The 18381-nt window shown below is 60.7% G+C and overlaps 2 protein-coding genes across 3 annotated transcripts in view; one reads left to right on the top strand and one right to left on the bottom strand.

Moving 5' to 3' along the window:
• DNAH17 (dynein axonemal heavy chain 17) overlaps positions 1–15880 on the top strand; it is a 101298-nt gene extending 85418 nt beyond the window's left edge. The window contains exons 70-81 of the mRNA XM_045888354.3: positions 970–1092; positions 1657–1850; positions 5473–5621; positions 6403–6530; positions 7149–7376; positions 8434–8625; positions 11498–11677; positions 12051–12233; positions 13163–13345; positions 13661–13804; positions 14201–14426; positions 15525–15880. Coding sequence (XP_045744310.1) covers positions 970–1092; positions 1657–1850; positions 5473–5621; positions 6403–6530; positions 7149–7376; positions 8434–8625; positions 11498–11677; positions 12051–12233; positions 13163–13345; positions 13661–13804; positions 14201–14426; positions 15525–15772 — 2178 coding nt within the window. The 3' untranslated portion in view covers positions 15773–15880. The remainder of the gene's footprint in view (positions 1–969; positions 1093–1656; positions 1851–5472; positions 5622–6402; positions 6531–7148; positions 7377–8433; positions 8626–11497; positions 11678–12050; positions 12234–13162; positions 13346–13660; positions 13805–14200; positions 14427–15524) is intronic.
• The window catches only part of PGS1 (phosphatidylglycerophosphate synthase 1), a 38173-nt gene continuing 34820 nt past the window's right edge, over positions 15029–18381 (bottom strand). Inside the window, exons 10-11 of one of the 2 annotated variants that reach the window (XR_010408469.1) lie at positions 15505–15617; positions 15029–15267 (exon numbers count right to left, since the gene is read on the bottom strand). The gene's annotated coding sequence lies outside the window, so the exon portion shown is untranslated. Of the gene's footprint in view, positions 15618–18381 lie in introns of both variants that reach the window. The other variant, XM_045890165.3, reaches the window with a different exon arrangement.

The raw sequence follows: 18381 nt of genomic DNA, 5'->3' as shown, positions 1-18381 counted from the left end.
TGGCAGCCCCTCTGTGAGGTTTCTCCTGCTGAAAGGGCATCAGGAGATTTCCTTGGTGGTCCCCCTAAATTTCCAAAGAATTTTTCTTTTGACCAAAAAAAAAAAAAAAAAAAAGCAGGAGTCTGACTCAGGCGAAAGTCTTTGCTCTGCAGTGTCCAAGGGAAGCTGCGTGGGGCCCTATGTGCGTGGTGGCCCTGGCTCACCTGCCGTCCATCTGGGACCCGAGACACGACTGGCTGGACGCCCTGAGAGCTGGTGTGCACGGGTGATGAAGAGACCCAGAACATGACCCAGAAGATCCCCCAGAAAATGTATATGCCCCCAAAGAATTGACTTGTGTAGAAACATTCTCAGCAGCTCTGCTCACACCTGCCACAAGGTGGATGCAGCCCAAATGTCCATCAAAGAATGAGCGGATAAACAAGACGTGGTTTCTCCGCACAACGGAGCCTTATTGTTCTGACACCCGCTACGTCGTACATGAACCTCGAAAGGAGCCAGAGGGGAAAGGCCACATCTGTAGGATTCCCTGGACACGGAATGTGCAGAATAGGCAGATCTGGACAGATGGGGCACAGACCCAGGGCGCCTTCGGCTGGTGGCGGATCCGGGGGCGCTGCTCAGGGGGTTCCCTTTGGGAAGATGAAAAAGCTCTGGTTCTAAATAGTGGTGATGGTTGGACATGACATGAATTTACTAAAATTTCGTACTTTAATCAGGTTAAAATGGTAAATGTCATGTGTATTTTATCATAATTTAAAAACACGACAATAAACCAAGGTGAATCCAAAGTCTGGCCTGGACCCAGGGGGCAGGACAGCGCTTCCTCTGCAGGGCCGGCGGGGGGGGAGCACCTCGGCCTGTCCCGCGCCCGTGACCAAGGCGTCCGGCGCTCCCATGGGGGCCGTCGGCCACCCCTCCCTCCCCCACTGTTGTGGGACAACGCTGAGCGGCCCCATGTTCCCTCAGGTCTTGTCCATGAAGAAAGAGCTGAACCCAGTCGAGCTGGATTTCCTCCTGCGGTTCCCTTTCAAGGCAGGGGTCCAGTCGCCGGTGGACTTCCTGCAGCACCAGGGATGGGGCGGCATCAAGGTTGGTGTTGGGACTCTCTCCCTGCTGTGGGGGGTCTGGGGCTCACGCCGGGGATGTTTGCGAGGCGCTACCACCAGCCGGATATCCAGTGACCCGGGGAGACCCCAGAGGTGGGGCCGGGGTGCAGAGGGCTCCTGCCGGCTCGCAGAAATCTCTACTTTCCTGTTCGAACACAACGGTCACTCCGACCCGCACACGGCCCCACGAGCTGAGCCACGACAGGCCCCAGGGCGGGTCCAGGGCCGCCCGATACCGCTGCCCACCCTCCCAATCCCGGGCAAGTGTCCAGGTGGTTCCTCCAATCTGGGCCCACACACTCAGGGGCCCCCAGCATCTTGGGTCAGAAGGCCTGAAGAAGGCAGCCCCCCCATGATGGGAGCAGCCCCGGTCCCTCAGCCCTCTGGAGGGGCAGCTGGGGTCCTATGCCTACGCTAGACCCTCCATCCACGTTCCTGGCCCTCAGGGGCACCAGCAGCTCATTTTAGCGCCAAGCCAGGTGGCCCACCCTCTCCCAGCATCGGGACAGGGGGGCGCGGGGGGAGCTGAAAGGCCACCTGCCCCCAGGCCCTGTCGGAAATGGATGAGTTCAAGAACCTGGACAACGACATCGAAGGGTCTGCCAAGCGGTGGAAGAAGCTGGTGGAGTCGGAAGCCCCTGAGAAGGAAATCTTCCCCAAGGAGTGGAAGAACAAAACGTCCTTGCAGAAGCTGTGCATGGTGAGGTGCATGCGGCCAGACCGCATGACCTACGCCGTCAAGTGAGTGTGTGGCACCCTCCCAGGTGGGTGGGGAGGCGGAGGGAGGCCCCACGGGGCCCACGGGCACGGGACCCCACCTGCAAGCGCTCCCCGCCCCTTCTCCTCCCGCCAGCCTGAGGGACCAGTGAGGGGAAACAGGACCCCCCCCCCCCGATGCCCCCCCGCCAACCCTGAGCCAAGATTCTCTACAAAATGTGGGCATTAATGACTCTGAGGCCACAAGGAGTCCTTTAGGACAGTGGAGAGAAAACTGTGGCAAAGCCATCATCATCCGGATTTTATGCCCCCAGTGGCTACATTTAAAGTAAACTGTTGGGCCAGCTTCAGCTCATTTGCAGAGAATTACTCTAACTTTGTGAATAATTTCTCTGCCTCTGAAGCTCCTGCATGATTGGAAAATTAATCACCGTGGCCTTCCAGCCCCCCCCTCCCCCCGTTCACTCCCCATTTGGGTCTGCCATTTCACAAAAGGACTCCAGGAACAGTGACATCACACAACACTGCACTGGTCCCCACAGGTGACATCTAAGATGTCCCATCCACCCTCTCCTGGAGTGGACAGGGTTTCCCTCCTGACCCGGGGCCGACCTGGGAGCACGGAGATGCCACAGGAAGGGGGGACAGAGATGCCACAGGAAGGGGGACAGAGATGCCACAAAATGGAGCACGGAGATGCCACAGGAAGAAGGGAGGACAGAGATGCCACTGGATGGAGGATGAGGATGGAGATGCCACAGGAAGGAAAGGGGACAGAGACGCCACAGGATGGGGGATGGAGGTGCCACAGAAAGGGGGACGGAGATGCCACAGGAAGGAAGGGGGACAGAGACACCACAGGATGGAGGATGAGGATGCCACAGGAAGGAGGGAAGACAGAGATGCCACAGGAAGAAGGGAGAACAGAGATGCCACAGGATGGAGGATGAGGATGGAGATGCCACAGGAAGGGGGACAAGGCAGACAAGGAATCAAGCCCAGCGCCCATTCTGGGACATAATACGGCATCTTTGCCTTTTCTTGGTCCTAAAAGCCCCAAAGCAGCCAGATGCCCCGAAAGACACCTGTGTCCCTAACAGAACTCCCCTCTGACAAAGCAGAGGCCCGACTCCCATGCACTGGTTGTTCACAAACGTGTCTGTTTTGCTCCGTTTGGTTGGGGGTCACGGGCAGGGCAGCAGGAAGTGCAGGGAAACGAGAAATCCCCACCATGGAGGACAGTCGTGCCGGAAGAAGTTTGGACAAAGTCTGGGAAAGATGGAGGGGAAGGACACCTGGCCATCACAGCGGGGACATCAGCCGGGGAGCGGAGCGCGGTCAGGTGTCCAGGCCCACAGCCCCCAGCGCATGGTGGCACGTCACTCAGGGTCACGCGTGTGAAGGCACAAGGATGCCCTGAATGAAGTACCTCAGACCGCGTGAGCCTTTGTGTGCTTCGCTGGGGCCTGGGCGACCCCAAACCCCGCTCCGTGACATGTCTGTAGCGTCCAGGAAAGCAGAGTTACCTCCCTAATTCTACCGGAGCCATGCAGCTTAAAAGCAAGGAGATCCAAATCCACAGTGAATAATGTAACAGGGTGGATTGTGTGCCAGGCGCCAACCAAAGCCTCAGCTCACTTGCCCCCCCGAGTGGCCCCTGAGGCTCAAGGGCCCACAGACGGCAGTGACTGGCCTGGGGCAGAGCAGTGGGGTGCCCGCAAACTACCTCCCCCCACAAAAAAGCCCAGCTTCTGTGGTACAGACACCCCGGGGCTCCCGGGGAGCGGCTGGGAGCGGACCCCAGCTCTCCTCTGCCAAGGATGCGGTGCCCAGAGTGGTGGGGCCCGCCGGGAACCAATGTGCGCTGTTCATCATTAATTCACCCGTGGAGAATGACCGTGTGGCCTGCCAACGTCGTTAGCAACGGTGATTTAGTGACATTCCCGTCTAGGGCAGGACTTGGGACATTCCAGAAGTCCTTCCTGGACACAGATGCTAGCCTCCACATTGCGAGTCAGTTCCCAAGGCCGGAATCGAGTACAACTGGGGAGGGTTTCAGGAGGAGCGCCCCCGACACCCCGCCTGGAGCCCTCGTTGGCTCGGGAACTGCACAGAAGCCAGCAAAGGCCACAGCGAGAGACAAGTCCTGATAAAAGGGTCCCCGGAAAGTCCTGCTGGCCCAAGGTCCCCACGGAGCCAGAGGGTGTGGGGCGGCCTCTGAGGGAGCCCTTCCCTCCACTGTTCTTTCAAAGACTGACATGCTTTTAAAGACACTAAATCTTAGTATTTCAGTGCCTGTGAATCACTCAGAACATGGTAAGCTCAGCCCCCTGTGATGGAGAGGCGAAGAGAGCTCTAAAGGTCACCCCCAAACAACACCAGATTTCCCCTAAGAGGGGCCCAATTGACCCCAGACTTCTTGCGGGTCAAGAAAGTAAGTCAGGGGCTCGGAAAACAGAGCTGCTTCTGTAAAGACAGGTATCTATGTAAATTCCTTTTTTTTTCCCTGTGATTTTTCTGATGAACCATGTTTTGTGGTCTTTGAGTTCACCAAGACGGCTGCAAACGTGAACTTCCTTCCTCCCCAAACCCCCAGTCCGGGGAGATTACCAGGACTGGTGAGAACGGTCTGTGTTCAGCTTCTTCCTGCGGCCCTTGCTGGACAGCAGACGGAGAGCATGTGGGAGACGAAATCGCCATAACCCGTCCCCTTGCCTGGAAGCGCAGACGGCTCGAAGGACCCAGGGGCCACCTGGTGCTGGGGCGTGCTCACCCAGAATGCCCTGGGTTGTGGTGCCACTGAGGCTTATGTTCCCTCCCAGGTGACCTGGGAGCCTCTGAAAACGGGGCCGCAGGAGACCACCTCTCACCTGCGGGCACGTTGTAGGGCCTGGCAGGGACGGAGGCGAGAAGCACCTGCTCCCCCGGCCACACCCTCCCCCGGCAAAGAGGAAAGCCCCCGAAAAGACTGCCTTCGGGCCTGAGACCTTGCTCTGCTTAAGAAAGTCCACCAAAGCGGCACCTGGCTGGCTCGGTCAGAGGAGCATGTGACTCTTGATCTCGGGGTCGTGAGTTCAAGCCCCACGTTGGGTGTAGAGACTACTTAAAAATAAAATCTTTAAGGGGGTGGTGCAGCTGGTTAAGGGTCCGACTCTTGATTTCAGCTCAGGTCATCATCTCAGGGTCGTGAGAGCAAGCCCTGCATCAGACGCCACACTCAGCGGGGAGTCTTCTTGAGATTCTCTCTCCCTCTCCCACTGGGCCTCTGCCCACTCGTGTGTGCACTCTCTCTCTAAAATAAATAAACCTTTTAAAAAATAACTAAAAATAGGGGTGCCTGGGTGGCTCAGTTGGTTGAGCCTCTGCCTTTGGCTCAGGTCATGGTCCTGGGGTCCTGGGATCAAGTCCCACGTCAGGCTCCCTGCTTGGTGGGGAGACTGCTTCTCCCTCTCCTGTTCCCTCTGCTTGTTTTCTCTGTCAAATAAACAAATAAAAACTCTCAAAAAAAATAATTAAAAATAAAATAAAATCTTTAAAGAAATAATAAATAAAAGAAAGCCCCCCAAGAAGAGGGGCCCTTCCACCAGGGGTCCCAGCCCACCCCGTCCCCCTCGCCATCGGGTCTGACCAAGCGCGTCTCCCTCAGGAACTTTGTGGAGGAGAAGATGGGCAGCAAGTTCGTGGAGGGCCGGAGCGTCGAGTTTTCCAAGTCCTACGAGGAGAGCAGCCCTTCTACTCCGATTTTCTTCATCCTTTCCCCAGGCGTTGACCCCCTCAAAGACGTGGAAGCCCTGGGTAAGTGGAGCCGGCCAGGGAGGCCTCAGAGAGGGACGGCCACCAGGAAATGTGCATGAGCCACAGCGAGGTGCCCCTGCACCCCGGTGAGGAAACAGAAACCGATGAGCCTGGGAGAGAGATGAGCCTCCCGCAGGCCCGGGAGGAGGTACAGCGGTGCGGAAAGCAGGCCGGTGCTTCCTTGGCGGGGGACACAGGCAGGTGCCGTGGGACCCCGCGATCCCATGGCTGGTGCACACCCCGAGAATGAAAGCAGGTGTTTAAGCACATGCTCCATAGGGCTGATCACTCACAATAGCCAAAAGGCAGATGAAGCCAACGTCCATCAACTGTGAGTGGGTAATCCCCACGTGGTGAAGCCACACGATGGGACAGTCCTCAGCCACCAAAATGAGGTGCCGAGAGGCACTGCCCCATGGACACACCTTGAAAACACTGTACCGAGAGGAGTCCCCGCCAGACACAAAGGCCCCCTGTTCTAGGGTTCAGCGTATCGGAAGCATCCAGAATGGGTAGATCCACAGAGACACGGAGCAGCTGAGCGGCTGCCGGGGGCGGGGGTGGGGCTTCCTGATGGGAGGGATGGAGAGTGCTGGAACCAGAAGCATGGCTGCACAACACCGTGAATGTATTAAATGTCACCGAACTGTACACTTGAAGATGGGTTTGAAATTGGCAAATCTGATGTGTTTTTTACAATAGCACACAAAGCGGGGAGGGGTGAGATTCCCGGCAGGATGGCAGAGCCGCCCCCACGCACTTCCTGTTCTCTTTCCTTCAGGGAAAAAGCTGGGATTTACCATAGACAACGGGAAACTGCATAACGTGTCCCTGGGGCAGGGACAGGAGGTGGTGGCCGAGGACGCTCTGGACATGGCTGCAGAGATGGGACACTGGGTCATTCTGCAGGTACGGGGGCGCCTGCACTTGCACCCATGGGAGGGGCAGGCGGCTCCTACACCACGTCCCCTCTGCCTGGTCCGTGAGGTGGTGCGGCCGTCACCACCACCTTACTCGGTGAGAGGACGCTGGGCTTTAGGCCAGAGTTTCCCTACAGAGATGCTGCTTATAAAGCCCAAACTCCAGAGCGGACAAAAGCGCCGTTCCTCCTCCTCCTCCTCTTCCTCGCTTGGGGGAAGCACCAGGGGCCCCTGCAGCCTCTCCGAGCCCTCTCCTGAACCCCAAGGAGCACCTGCAGTCCTGCCCGGCCTGCACAGGGTGAGCCGACCTCGGTCGGCATGTCCTAGCCTGGTCCTGAGCGGAGACCCCAGCTTCATGCCATTCCTTCTACCCAAACCTCAAAGCAGGGATGGGGACCATATCATGTCAGCCTTATGCCCGGGGAGGCCGGGGAGGACTCGCCAGGAGGCTGGAGGTCTTGAATTCACCGAGCACGAATACTGACTCCCAGGCCTCAGCAGAAATTGGCTGGCGTGCCCGGCGCCCGGGGAAGGGCGGACAGTGGGCACTGCTTGGAGGGACGTGTGGGAGGGACGCGTGGGTGCTAAGCCCCGGTCTTGGCCACAGAACATCCACCTTGTGGCGCGGTGGCTGAGCACCCTGGACAAGAAGGTGGAGCACCACAGCATGGGCAGCCACGAGGACTACCGCGTGTTCATCAGCGCCGAGCCCGCCCCCAGCCCCGAGTCCCACATCATCCCCCAGGGCATCCTGGAAAACGCCATCAAAATCACCAATGAGCCACCCACGGGCATGCACGCCAACCTGCACAAGGCTCTGGACCTCTTCACCCAGGTGAGGCGGCTTCCCCTCCGGCGCGCGTATCCCACAGACAGAAAGGCAGCTCTGGCCTGCGCTGCTGGGGAGCAGGCTTGAACTCCGAGGACGGCTGCACCCTGGTTCTCGCCGCTCCACGCCACCCCCAGCACACACGTGCACGCACGCACACGCACACACACACACACGCCTCACACCACGAAGTCAATATATTCCTGGAAGACTAAGTAAAACGTACATAGCGTGAAATGCAGTCAAGTTACAGCTTTAAAGACAGTTTCATGACCTGCGAGCCAGCACAGGTCAATGCATCGCAGGTCCTGGGCTTGTTGGAGCCCCTCAGGAAGGGGCCCAGCTCTGGAGGGCGGTGTGCTGGGCTCCAGTGCATCTCGGCCCCCTCTCTGGCTCCTCAGGAGACAGAAGATGCTCTTGGTTGGCTCAGGCTGCCGCCAGGCCTCCCTCAATCCCCAGCAGGCCCCCCCCTTGCTTCAGTGGGACAGCTCCTGTGGCCCGCCCCCCCCCCCCCCCGTCCAAACCTCCTGCCCCACTCCCAGCCCTGCCCCCTTCTGCAAGACCCTAGCATCTACGTTCATCTCTTGGCACCTGATCTTCTGTTCTGCACCAGAACCTTCTGGGTGCACACACTTATCTCCCAAGTGGAGTCTAAAACCTTTTTAAGGAAGACACTCCTACTGCCTGGTAACACCTACAAAGACTACTCATGGAGCACATTGTGCTGAGAATGAACAGCTCGCCCTGGTTTCTAAACAGTCTGGGCTACTGTTTGTGCGCGCACCGTGAGGGGTGCTGACCGCTGCCAAGGGACAGTACTTCTCCTTAAGTCCTGAAATGTCCTGTGTTTGTGGATATTTTATTAGAAAGCAGCATAATTTGACTTGTAATCAATACTTAAGTGATAGAAGGGCCATTTCTGAAAGAAGTAAAGACAAGAAAGCATTCTCTCCTCCAGTCCGTGGACCAGGGGCTCCGGCAGCTGCCCCCCTCCACCCCGCGCTGCCCCTCCTGCCCCCAGCAAGACAGCTGGCAGAGGCAGGACTCGGGTCCCCTCCCGCAGGACACCCTGGAGATGTGCACCAAGGAGATCGAGTTCAAGTGCATCCTCTTCGCCCTGTGCTACTTTCACGCCGTGGTGGCCGAGAGGCGAAAGTTTGGGGCCCAGGGCTGGAATAGGTCGTACCCCTTCAACAACGGGGACCTCACCATCTCCATCAACGTGCTCTACAACTACCTGGAGGCCAACACCAAGGTAAGGGTGCGCCTGGTGCCCAGCAGGGCGCTCTGCGCCCCCAACCGCGCCCCGTCAACTGTGCAGTGGCCCATGCTCAGGACACATCCCAGTGTCGTAACCCAAACAAAACCTGGAAAGAAGCAGCCCTGAGACCCCACCCAGCAGGTGGACACGGTAAGTGTCGCCCTGTCCCTCACCAGCCCTGCGGCACTTGTCGGCCATCTGGCAGTTCTTCCCATTGGTAGCACATGCAGGGGGGCAGGCATCTCTGGGGGGCCTGCCCAGAACTCCCGGGGGGCGGGGACGAGGAGGGGCCTCCCTGGTGCATGGGCAGCGTCCGCAGACAGAACCCAGGTCCAGAGGGAAAGCCAAACCATCTCCCTGGAACACACGACCGCTGCTCTGATTCTCCTGATGGTGGAGATACATGTGTGAGGTGCTCTGCAGATGGCCTCAGAGGCCGGAGAAGCCCGCAGACTGAGAGGGGCCGCGCCCGGTCCCCCTCGGAGGGAGCCTGACTCCTGGAGAGCCCGGCACGGACACAGCATGGCTGCTGTGACCCCCAGGGGAGGCAGGTGCCCACGCACCCCAGAAGCCTCGGCTCCTCCTCACTGGCCCCGAATCAGCAGTGACAGGACCGCGGCACAGCGCCGGTGACACCAAGCGGGCTGGGCAGTGGCGGGAGGGCCAGACAGTGGCACCAGGCAGTGCCCCTCCTCACACGCCGGCGGCATGGTGGCAGATGGTGCTGGGATCCAGGGCCCCGGGCTTGAAGTCCAGCTCTGCCTCTCACCAGCTGAGACCTCCCGGACACTGGGGCTCAAGCTCCAGGGGTTGGGCAAGGAAAGTGCCCCGCCGGGCCTAGGGGTGCTGGTCTCGGGACGCCCGCCTGTTTCCCACTCTGCTGTAAAAAGCTCAAGATGTGGGCGGAGGCGAAGGAGGCCAGGGCCAGGGCGGGACGGCGAGCACAGCCTTGCATACCCTTCCCCACAGGAGGCCGGAGAAGGTCTGACGACCTCTGAGGACAAACACCATCACTCCCCCAGCTGTGACCCCGCAGGGCGGCCTCTCCACACTGCCATCACCCAAATCTGAGCCCACCACACGGCTCACAGGCTTGGTTCCTAGCGAAACCCATGCCCAGAGACAGGAGGGCCGAAGGGGCCAGCAGGCAGCTATCCCCAGGAAGGGAGCTGGTCTCCACCTGCAGGTGGCGGGGATGGAGGGCTGGCGGTCCGCTTCACCTAGAGCCGAGCTGAACCCTCGCAGCTACCTTCCAGCTCTCGCCAAGAAGGAGATGCTGGGGAGCGGCCGTGAAGGAGCAGTTTGGTTAAGAGACGTTTTCTGGGGAGATTGGTATGGGAGGAACAGTGCTCGAGTTTTTTGAAGACGTTTATTCAGACACTTGCCCCATTATTCACACACACATAGAAGCCAAGGTGGGGAGGAAATGGCTCGAGAACGCATGCCATGAGCTTCAGCGACCCCCTGACAGGAGTGAATGACACAGGAACGCACGTCCTGCCGAGCAGTGACCGGTCAGGCTGGGCGCACCAGGCTCCTGGTGGCATGACCCCTCCTCTGTCCGAGCTCACAGTCTCGACAACGTTAAGTGACCAGAGGACGTGGTCCAGAGCATTGGTTAAGAACACAGACCAACTCACGCAGACTCTTGGGGGAAGGCCAGGTGCCCTGTCTCTGACGAGTGCTCCAGGACTCTGTCGGCACGAGTGGGAACACGGGTGGGTGGTGTCCGTCCCTGCTTGTTAGTGCCATGGCCCCCACCCCGCAGGGAAGGGCGTCCCTGGGAGGAAGCCCGCGGGGCCCAGGGGGTCAGAGGGGCCTGAGGAAGCGAGCTGTCCCCGAAGCAAACAAGTAAAACACAGAAAAAGCAGCTCAGCACGTACCCAAGATAACCAGGCAGAGAACAACCTTTAAATCACAAAATGACAATTAAGAGAATATTAACATTTTGAGTGAAATTCACGAGACCGAATCAGGCAACCGATGAGTGCACGAGTTCTTTACTCGATAAACTGTGTCAGGAGGCCACCCGCCTGCGCCGCCCGGGGCAGTGGCGGGACGAACCGCACGCACGTGGCATCCGAACTGCATGAGATCCACACTGGACGGCAAAAGCGTGGTGCAGGTGAGAGTGTTAAATAGCTTATTAATTCATCGTTTTCATGCTGGCCGTCTGCTGGAACAATCTTCTCACTTACGTGGCTGCTCACAAATTTGGGATTGCATACGTGACTGCTGTCTGCGGCCCCCGAGCCGCTTCGGTTGGACGGCACCGTGCTGACACCTGCCAGCCGAGCCCAACTCCTGGCTTCGCAGAGGAGGCTTCAGAAGGTGGTGGCGGGGAGCAGTGGCCCGCGCAGAGTGCAAGGTCAGGCAGCCGCGCTCTCGGCGCTGCGCTACCCGTCTACGCAGCCCCGCAGGACGCGCAGGTACAGGGAGCCGCTGGGAACACGGAGCCAGGTAAACTCAGCAGGACCGCAAGGCAGGCCACCGGATGGAGACATCGTAAAGGTGTGACCAACAGGACTCTGTGGCCAAAAGAAATGGCACCCAAGAGTAGACACCCAGTCACCGCGGAAACCGCTCCGGTCAGGTGGCCAGCGTACGGAGTCACGGGTGGCTGCGCGTCTCCGAGCAGGGGTGACATGGGAGGCCCGCGAGAGGGAGCGAATGGCGGCTGCAGGGGGGGCCTGTGGAGCACACTGCCAGCGGTCACAGTCAGGGCAGAGGCCAGGCCACAGGTGGAGGGAACGGCCAGGCAGCCCTCGCCAAAGGAGCCAAAGGCAGGAGACGGCAGGGGGGGCTGACGGCCGAGTCAGACCCCGAAGGGGCGGCGGCGCTTCTAACCACTTGCGTCCTTTCTCAGGTGCCCTGGGACGACCTCCGCTACCTGTTTGGAGAAATCATGTACGGCGGCCACATCACGGACGACTGGGACCGGCGGCTGTGCAGGACGTACCTGGCAGAGTACGTGCGGGCGGAGATGCTGGAGGGCGAGATCCTGCTGGCGCCGGGCTTTCAGATCCCCCCCAACCTGGATTACAAGGTGAGCGGGGGGCGCTCTCTCAGGGACACGAGCTCGCCCGGTGCGACAGCAGCCAAGGGCGATGCCGGCCCGGCCAGCTCTGGGGCCAGCCTGGCGTCGCAAACGGAGTATCTGTGATTGAGCAAGAAGCCAGGCAACGGAAATGAGAGTTGGCGTGAAACAGCCCCTGGGGGGGAGGGGGCGTGGAGATGGTTCATGTGGCTGGGGGGTGGGGGGTGGAGCAGCCAGAAAGGGGGTTAGAGAACTGTGGGGGTTTGTGCAGACGGCAAGACGTGGGCAGAACATTCCGGTCCGAAACACTTGATCAGTGGACACGGGTTCCAGCTTGCACGGCTTTACCTTGGCAGCCTGCTCACCCACCACCCCTTCTCAGGGTTACCACGAGTACATCGATGAGAACCTGCCCCCCGAGAGTCCCTACCTGTACGGCCTGCACCCCAATGCAGAGATTGGCTTCTTGACAGTCACGTCAGAGAAGCTGTTCCGCACCGTCCTGGAAATGCAGCCCAAAGAGACCGACTCAGGAGCAGGCACCGGAGTATCTCGCGAGGAGAAGGCAGGAGCCTTAACACCCGGCCCAGGGCCAGACAAAGGGCGGGGCCTGGAACCTGGAGTCGAAAAGTGCACCCCCAGAAACCGGGGTGGAGCTGTGAGCTGGCTAACAGGCCCAGGGGTGCTGCCCAGGGGCCATTCCCCCACCCCCAGGCCTCCCTCCCTGCAGCCTCTAACTTGGCCCAGCTGGTGGGGGGGGGGGGGGCCTCCTACCCGACAGCCCAGAGGCATCAGAACAGCCCCTCCCCGAGAGCTTAGAAGACCCCCGGGGGGCTCATCCCATTAATACTCGAAGAACCAAAAAAACTTCAGCGTTAAGAACTTTTAACCCGTTCTCACTTGCCTGGGTTACCTCTTGCCGTCTAGTGAGCAATTAACACCCTTACACTGTCCAGTAAATTCTGGACAAGTTCTGTTAACAGCCAGCTGAGTACTGGGCTTACTGGTGATAGACCAGATTCTGGACCAGAAGACCCTCAGTGCTGTGAGGGCTCACAGCCCTTCCTTGGTCTAATGACTAGAATCAGACTTCTGACGGCAGTGGTGTAGACGACCCCGTGTGGGCCACTCCTGGAGAGGGTGTGACCAGAAGGGTCCCCAAAGAAGCCCCCATGGGAAACTCGAAGGTCACAGTCCTATGGGTGCCAGCTGATCTGACGGGGGAAGGAAGCCATGCATTTGGGAATGTCTGCAGCTCCCATGGCTACAGTCCAATGGCTTTGATGACCAGACTATTCAAAGCCTGTTGGCCAAGATCTCCTCCTCTTGTCAGACGTGTGGCTGCACCTCCAGGACCGATTCTCAGGCAACTCCACTGCCCTTTGCTCCAGGAGCCCTCGCTGTGAACGTCCGGCGCAGGCTCCCCAACCCTGACGCTGGGGGTGGGCTCGCAGGCGCATGCGGTGACGGGGCTTGTCGGGGACTGACTTCCAGGTGAAGGCCGTGCTGGAGGAGATCCTGGAGAAGGTCCCGGAGATGTTCAACATGGCCGAGATCATGGCGAAGGCGGCTGAGAAGACCCCCTATGTGGTGGTCGCCTTCCAGGAATGTGAAAGAATGAACATCCTCACCAATGAGATGCGCCGCTCGCTGAAGGAGCTGAGCCTAGGGCTGAAGGTAACACCGCACAGGTCAGCTGGGACCCAGGGCAAGACTTAGGAGGCAGGCGGGCCGCCGCAAGCGGACCCCCTCACCCCAGCTGCAGAGCACAGAGCCCGGGCCCTGGGCGTTGTCGCCGTACCGCCTCCTCTGGGTTCCCCAGTCCGGGGCTGCGGGCCCACCAGGCCGGGGGGCACACACCCAGGGTCTGTGCCAAGCTACTTTTGAGGACTCACAGCACGGATGGGGTGAGAGAAACAAGGCATGGGCCTGGCCAGGTCCGCGTGCCTGTGAGTGGCCTGGGCTGCCAGCGCCCCATCCGTATGTCCTTAGGGGGAACTGACCATCACGACCGACATGGAAGACCTGTCCACGGCGCTGTTCTACGACACCGTGCCCGACCCATGGGTGGCCCGGGCCTACCCCTCCATGATGGGCCTGGCGGCCTGGTACGCCGACCTGTTGCTCCGCATCAGGGTGAGGACAGTGTCCCCGGGTGTCACAGCACACCCCCACCCCCCAGGGCCAGCAGGACCGCGGCTGTGAAGGGGCAGCGTGTCCCCACCAGAGGCCTAGAGGCCCCCACTGGCCTGGCCTTCATCAGAGCAGGGCCGGAAAGGCCTGGCCCAGGCCACAGAGACGCCTGACAATGTAGGCACTTCCTGCAGAAGGGAGGGACAGCGGCCCGACAGCCCTCTGCGCCAGAGCCCAAAGCCCCAGGGGCACCGTCCGGGGAACCGCCTTGTCAAAGCCTCCTTTGGGACCCTAAATTGTCCTTGGATGTGAAGCCCTCTCCAGACCCTCCTCCTCCCGTTCCCTCATTTAAACTGGAGCCAGCGGGCACTGGGCCCTGCTGAAGCACGTTTCCACCAGGAGCTCGAGGCCTGGACGACAGACTTCACCCTGCCCACCACCGTGTGGCTGGCCGGCTTCTTCAACCCCCAGTCCTTCCTCACGGCCATCATGCAGTCCATGGCCAGGAAGAACGAGTGGCCGCTGGACAAGATGTGTCTGTCTGTGGAAGTAACCAAGAAGAACCGGGAGGACATGACGGCACCGCCCCGAGAGGGCTCCTATGTGTATGGGCTCTTCATGGAAGGTAATGAGGGTGCCGGTCAGAGGAAGCTTCCAGAGCCAGTCCCGCTGGGCTGGAGGGCAGAGACCAGCTGGGAGGGGGCAGGTGGGAGAGGTGCGCGGAAGGGGCATGTCGGCTGGAAGCTGGACGGTGGCGCGAGTCTGAGAACGCTCTCAGACAGCAGTCCGGAGGCCAAACCTGCCGCACAGGACAGCCAGCCTGGCTCTGCCTGGCCGGAAACGGCAGGCGCGTCCTTAGGTGTGAGCACCTGTTTCAGGGCGGTGAGGAACACGGCCCTCCCAGAGGGCCTGGGGGCAGGGAGCCGGGGCAGGCGGACAGCTGGGGGCGCCAGCGTTCCCGCCCCAGGCCCACCCCCACGTGGTCGGGCGAGCAGCAGCAGGGAGGGCACCAGCTGCCCCTACCTCCCCTGTCCTGAGCCGGCGGAGGCCGCAGGGCCACCAGGCAGCCTGGTCCCTTAGACCTGTTGAGCTGAGAGGCAGCTTTTTCCACCACAAACCGTCCCACTCAGCAACTGACGCCACCCCCTTACCTGTGGGGGTGTCAGGGTTTAGCCGGCAAAGGCTCAGGGCTCCCCAGTCCCCACGTCAGAGACAAGCACGACAGAGGCCGCTCTCCATGTTTATTTTGGAATGACAGACAAGAAACACAAACACCATTAACAGGGTGAGTAGGAACGACAGCGGTCTGGTTAAAGGCAAATCAAAGTTCCGTGTGTGTGCGCACATATGATCGCGTGCCCTGCACATGCACACACAGGCTGGACGATGCACATGTGACCTCCTGGGACTTCCAGCTGCAGCCACCACTTCCTGCCACTGAGGCTGAGAAGGCTGACGGACAGGTTCTGAAAATACCACCCATGTAAACGGGTGGCCCCGAGAACTTGAGGCAGAGCTATCCCTCTGAGGCGCCTGGCGGGGTCCCAGGGGTCCCGGCATGCCCAGCACTCCTGCCCAGTCCTCTGCTCACAGCCCCACCTTCAGCCGAGCCTGCGCCAGTCCACCCCCGGCGCCCTGCCAGCCCCAGCTCGCGGCCGGCACACCACGCAACACCCAGGCACGGCCCCACAGGCCACCCTGACCTCGCCGTGCTGTCCTGCAGGCGCTCGCTGGGACACCCAGACTGGAGTCATCGCTGAAGCCAGGCTGAAGGAGCTGACGCCAGCCATGCCCGTCATCTTCATCAAGGCCATTCCTGTGGACCGCATGGACACCAAGAACATCTATGAGTGTCCTGTGTACAAAACACGCATCCGCGGCCCCACCTACGTCTGGACCTTTAACCTCAAGACCAAAGAGAAGGCAGCGAAGTGGATCCTGGCGGCCGTGGCCCTGCTCTTACAGGTCTAGCATAGCTGGGGCAGGGTTGACAATTAGAAATTCAGCCCTGCCACTGTTCCTTATTTTTATAGGAACCGATAGTTGCCTTTTGTCTAAGTAACCCAGACACTTTAGAAGCATGTCAAGATGGACGGGCCAGAGAGTGGGGGCGGCGGCGCAAGAGGGGGAGCAGGCCGGATTAAAACAGAAGTCACTAAGTTGCGCTTGTCTGACTCACTGGAGCTGAAGGACTCCCCTGTTCCTGCTGCTGAGGCGAGCCCCCCAGGAGCCCAGCCCCCAAACCCTGCCGGCCCACAAGCAGCTCGGAGGTGTGGGCCTCTGGCCTGATGCGCCACGCAAGCAACCCACCAGTGAGGGGCCAGGGCGTCCGTACCAGCAGGAACTGCCACCTCCACAGTCCCCTGAGGCGTTGTCCCTTCTCCCAAGGACAGAGAACCTTTCTTGATTCAGACAAAGCCTCCTCCCTCCCAGGTCCCGGGTGCTGAGACACGCCAGTCCAGAGGCAACTTTGTACCTTCAACGGCCCACTTTCTGAGCATGCGCACAGAACATCACGAACTTGGTTCCCGGGACAACCGTTAATTAACGTGTGTCCTTGGAGGTCACAGGCTTGTCATGTCCACAATAACTCCCGGAGCCCTTGGGTCCCTTTTCAGGAGGCACAGCACCTTCCTTTCCTCCCGCCCCTGCAGTCCCCACATCCCGGGGGGGGGTCCCCCGCCGCACCCCAACTGTGGCCGGGCAAGCTGGGGCATGAGCAGTGCCACACCAGAGGGCCAGTGCCTGGCAGCCGGGGGTCCTGACTTCCCCCGGGGACACGCGCTGCAGCGAGCATGGGAAGGCCGACACCCCCGCCCTCTGCCTATCTGTGTTCCGGGCCCCGGAACCTGTCCAGGGAGACAGGACTAAGGAAAACCACCGGTCCGATGAGGAAAAGCGCCCCAAGCACACACAGCCCGCTGCACCCGGGGGCCGGCACGTGCTGGTCCCAGGGCTACCCTGGGATGACCTGGCTGACGCCTCAGGCCCTGACTTTCCGCAGCCATTCCAGCCAAGTGAGCGGGCTGCCGTTCGGGGCTGGCCGGGCCGGCGGCACACACACAAGGGGAGGGAGGGAGGAGCCAGAACGCTGGGGAGCACGGTGAAGGCCGCTAGCAGAGCCCGCAAACTCCAGCAGAAGCCTGACACCCCTGATGTTCTTGGGCTCACATGCAGAGCACAGGAGGCCCTCCAGGAGCATGTGGCCTCCGGCTAAGTTCAATGTGATCCTGAAGTTCTGTGAGAACTTTTTTCCAAGTAGTCTCACTGGAACCACAGAGAGGAGACTCCACTTAACTCTGAGGGTAACACTCGCAACAGTCCTGGGGCCTGGTGGGGCTCAAAAAAGAGAAGGAAAGAGGCCCCTCCAATACTCGGTGGGGGGAGCTGAGAGTCCAAGCCCCTTGGGGCTGCCCTGTGGAGCTCCCACAGCGCTTGCTGGGCAGCCCCTCTGCCGGCCAGGAGGGGTCGCTGCTGCCCTTCGTGTTCCAGCCGGAGAGCCCGCGGCCTCCACTCCTGGGACTAGACAGACAACTACCGACCAGCAGCCACCAGGCAACTCAGTTTTAATCCCTGGTAATAACCACAAAATGGGAAGGTTTTGCAATTCTGCCTGTAGAGCCTGAAATAAAACAGCAATTTCTTCCACACGTACTGTGGTTAGCTGACAAAACGACCTCCCAACTTTCCAAGAGATGATTCACCTTTGGGTTGAAATCCAGTGACAGGGACCCAGGGACGGTGCCTCCGCAAGTGCCGTGGGACCTGGAGGCCCTGCCTCCTGGGGGGCCGGAGGGCTGGGCGGGGGGGGGGGGGGGGAACACCCAGCGGGAGGGCCGGGCCAGCCTGAGGTGGTTAGCAGAGACAAAGGGAGCACCTCCTGGGGGGCCAGAGGGCTGGGGTGGGGGGGAGCACCCGGTGGGAGAGCCGGGCCGGCCTGAGATGGTTAGCAGAGACAAAGGGAGCATCTCCTGGGGGGCCGGACGGCTGTGGGGGGGGTGGGACACCTGGCGGGAGGGCCGGGCCGGCCTGAGGTGGTTAGCAGAGACAAAGGGAGCACCTCCTGGGGGGCCGGAGGGCTGGGGGGCACCCGGCGGGAGGGCCGGGCCAGCCTGAGGTGGTTAGCAGAGACAAAGGGAGCACCTCCTGGGGGGCCGGAGGGGGGGAACACCCAATGGGAGGGCTGGGCCGGCCTGAGGTGGTTAGCAGAGACAAAGGGAGCACCTCCTGGGGGGCCGGAGGGCTGGGGGGCACCCGGCGGGAGGGCCGGGCCAGCCTGAGGTGGTTAGCAGAGACAAAGGGAGCACCTCCTGGGGGGCCGGCCTGAGGTGGTTAGCAGAGACAAAGGGAGCACCTCCTGGGGGGCCGGAGGGGGGGAACACCCAATGGGAGGGCTGGGCCGGCCTGAGGTGGTTAGCAGAGACAAAGGGAGCACCTCCTGGGGGGCCGGAGGGCTGGGGGGCACCCGGCGGGAGGGCCGGGCCAGCCTGAGGTGGTTAGCAGAGACAAAGGGAGCACCTCCTGGGGGGCCGGCCTGAGGTGGTTAGCAGAGACAAAGGGAGCACCTCCTGGGGGGCCGG

This window comes from Mirounga angustirostris, unplaced genomic scaffold (genome assembly GCF_029215605.1).
Source record: "Mirounga angustirostris isolate CCGP_5_RB_7025 unplaced genomic scaffold, mMirAng1.0.hap1 SCAF_17, whole genome shotgun sequence".
In the NCBI taxonomy this organism is placed as follows: domain Eukaryota; kingdom Metazoa; phylum Chordata; class Mammalia; order Carnivora; family Phocidae; genus Mirounga; species Mirounga angustirostris.
The sequence above is the reverse complement of the archived record's forward strand: the minus strand, read 5'-3'. Positions and strand labels throughout refer to the sequence as shown.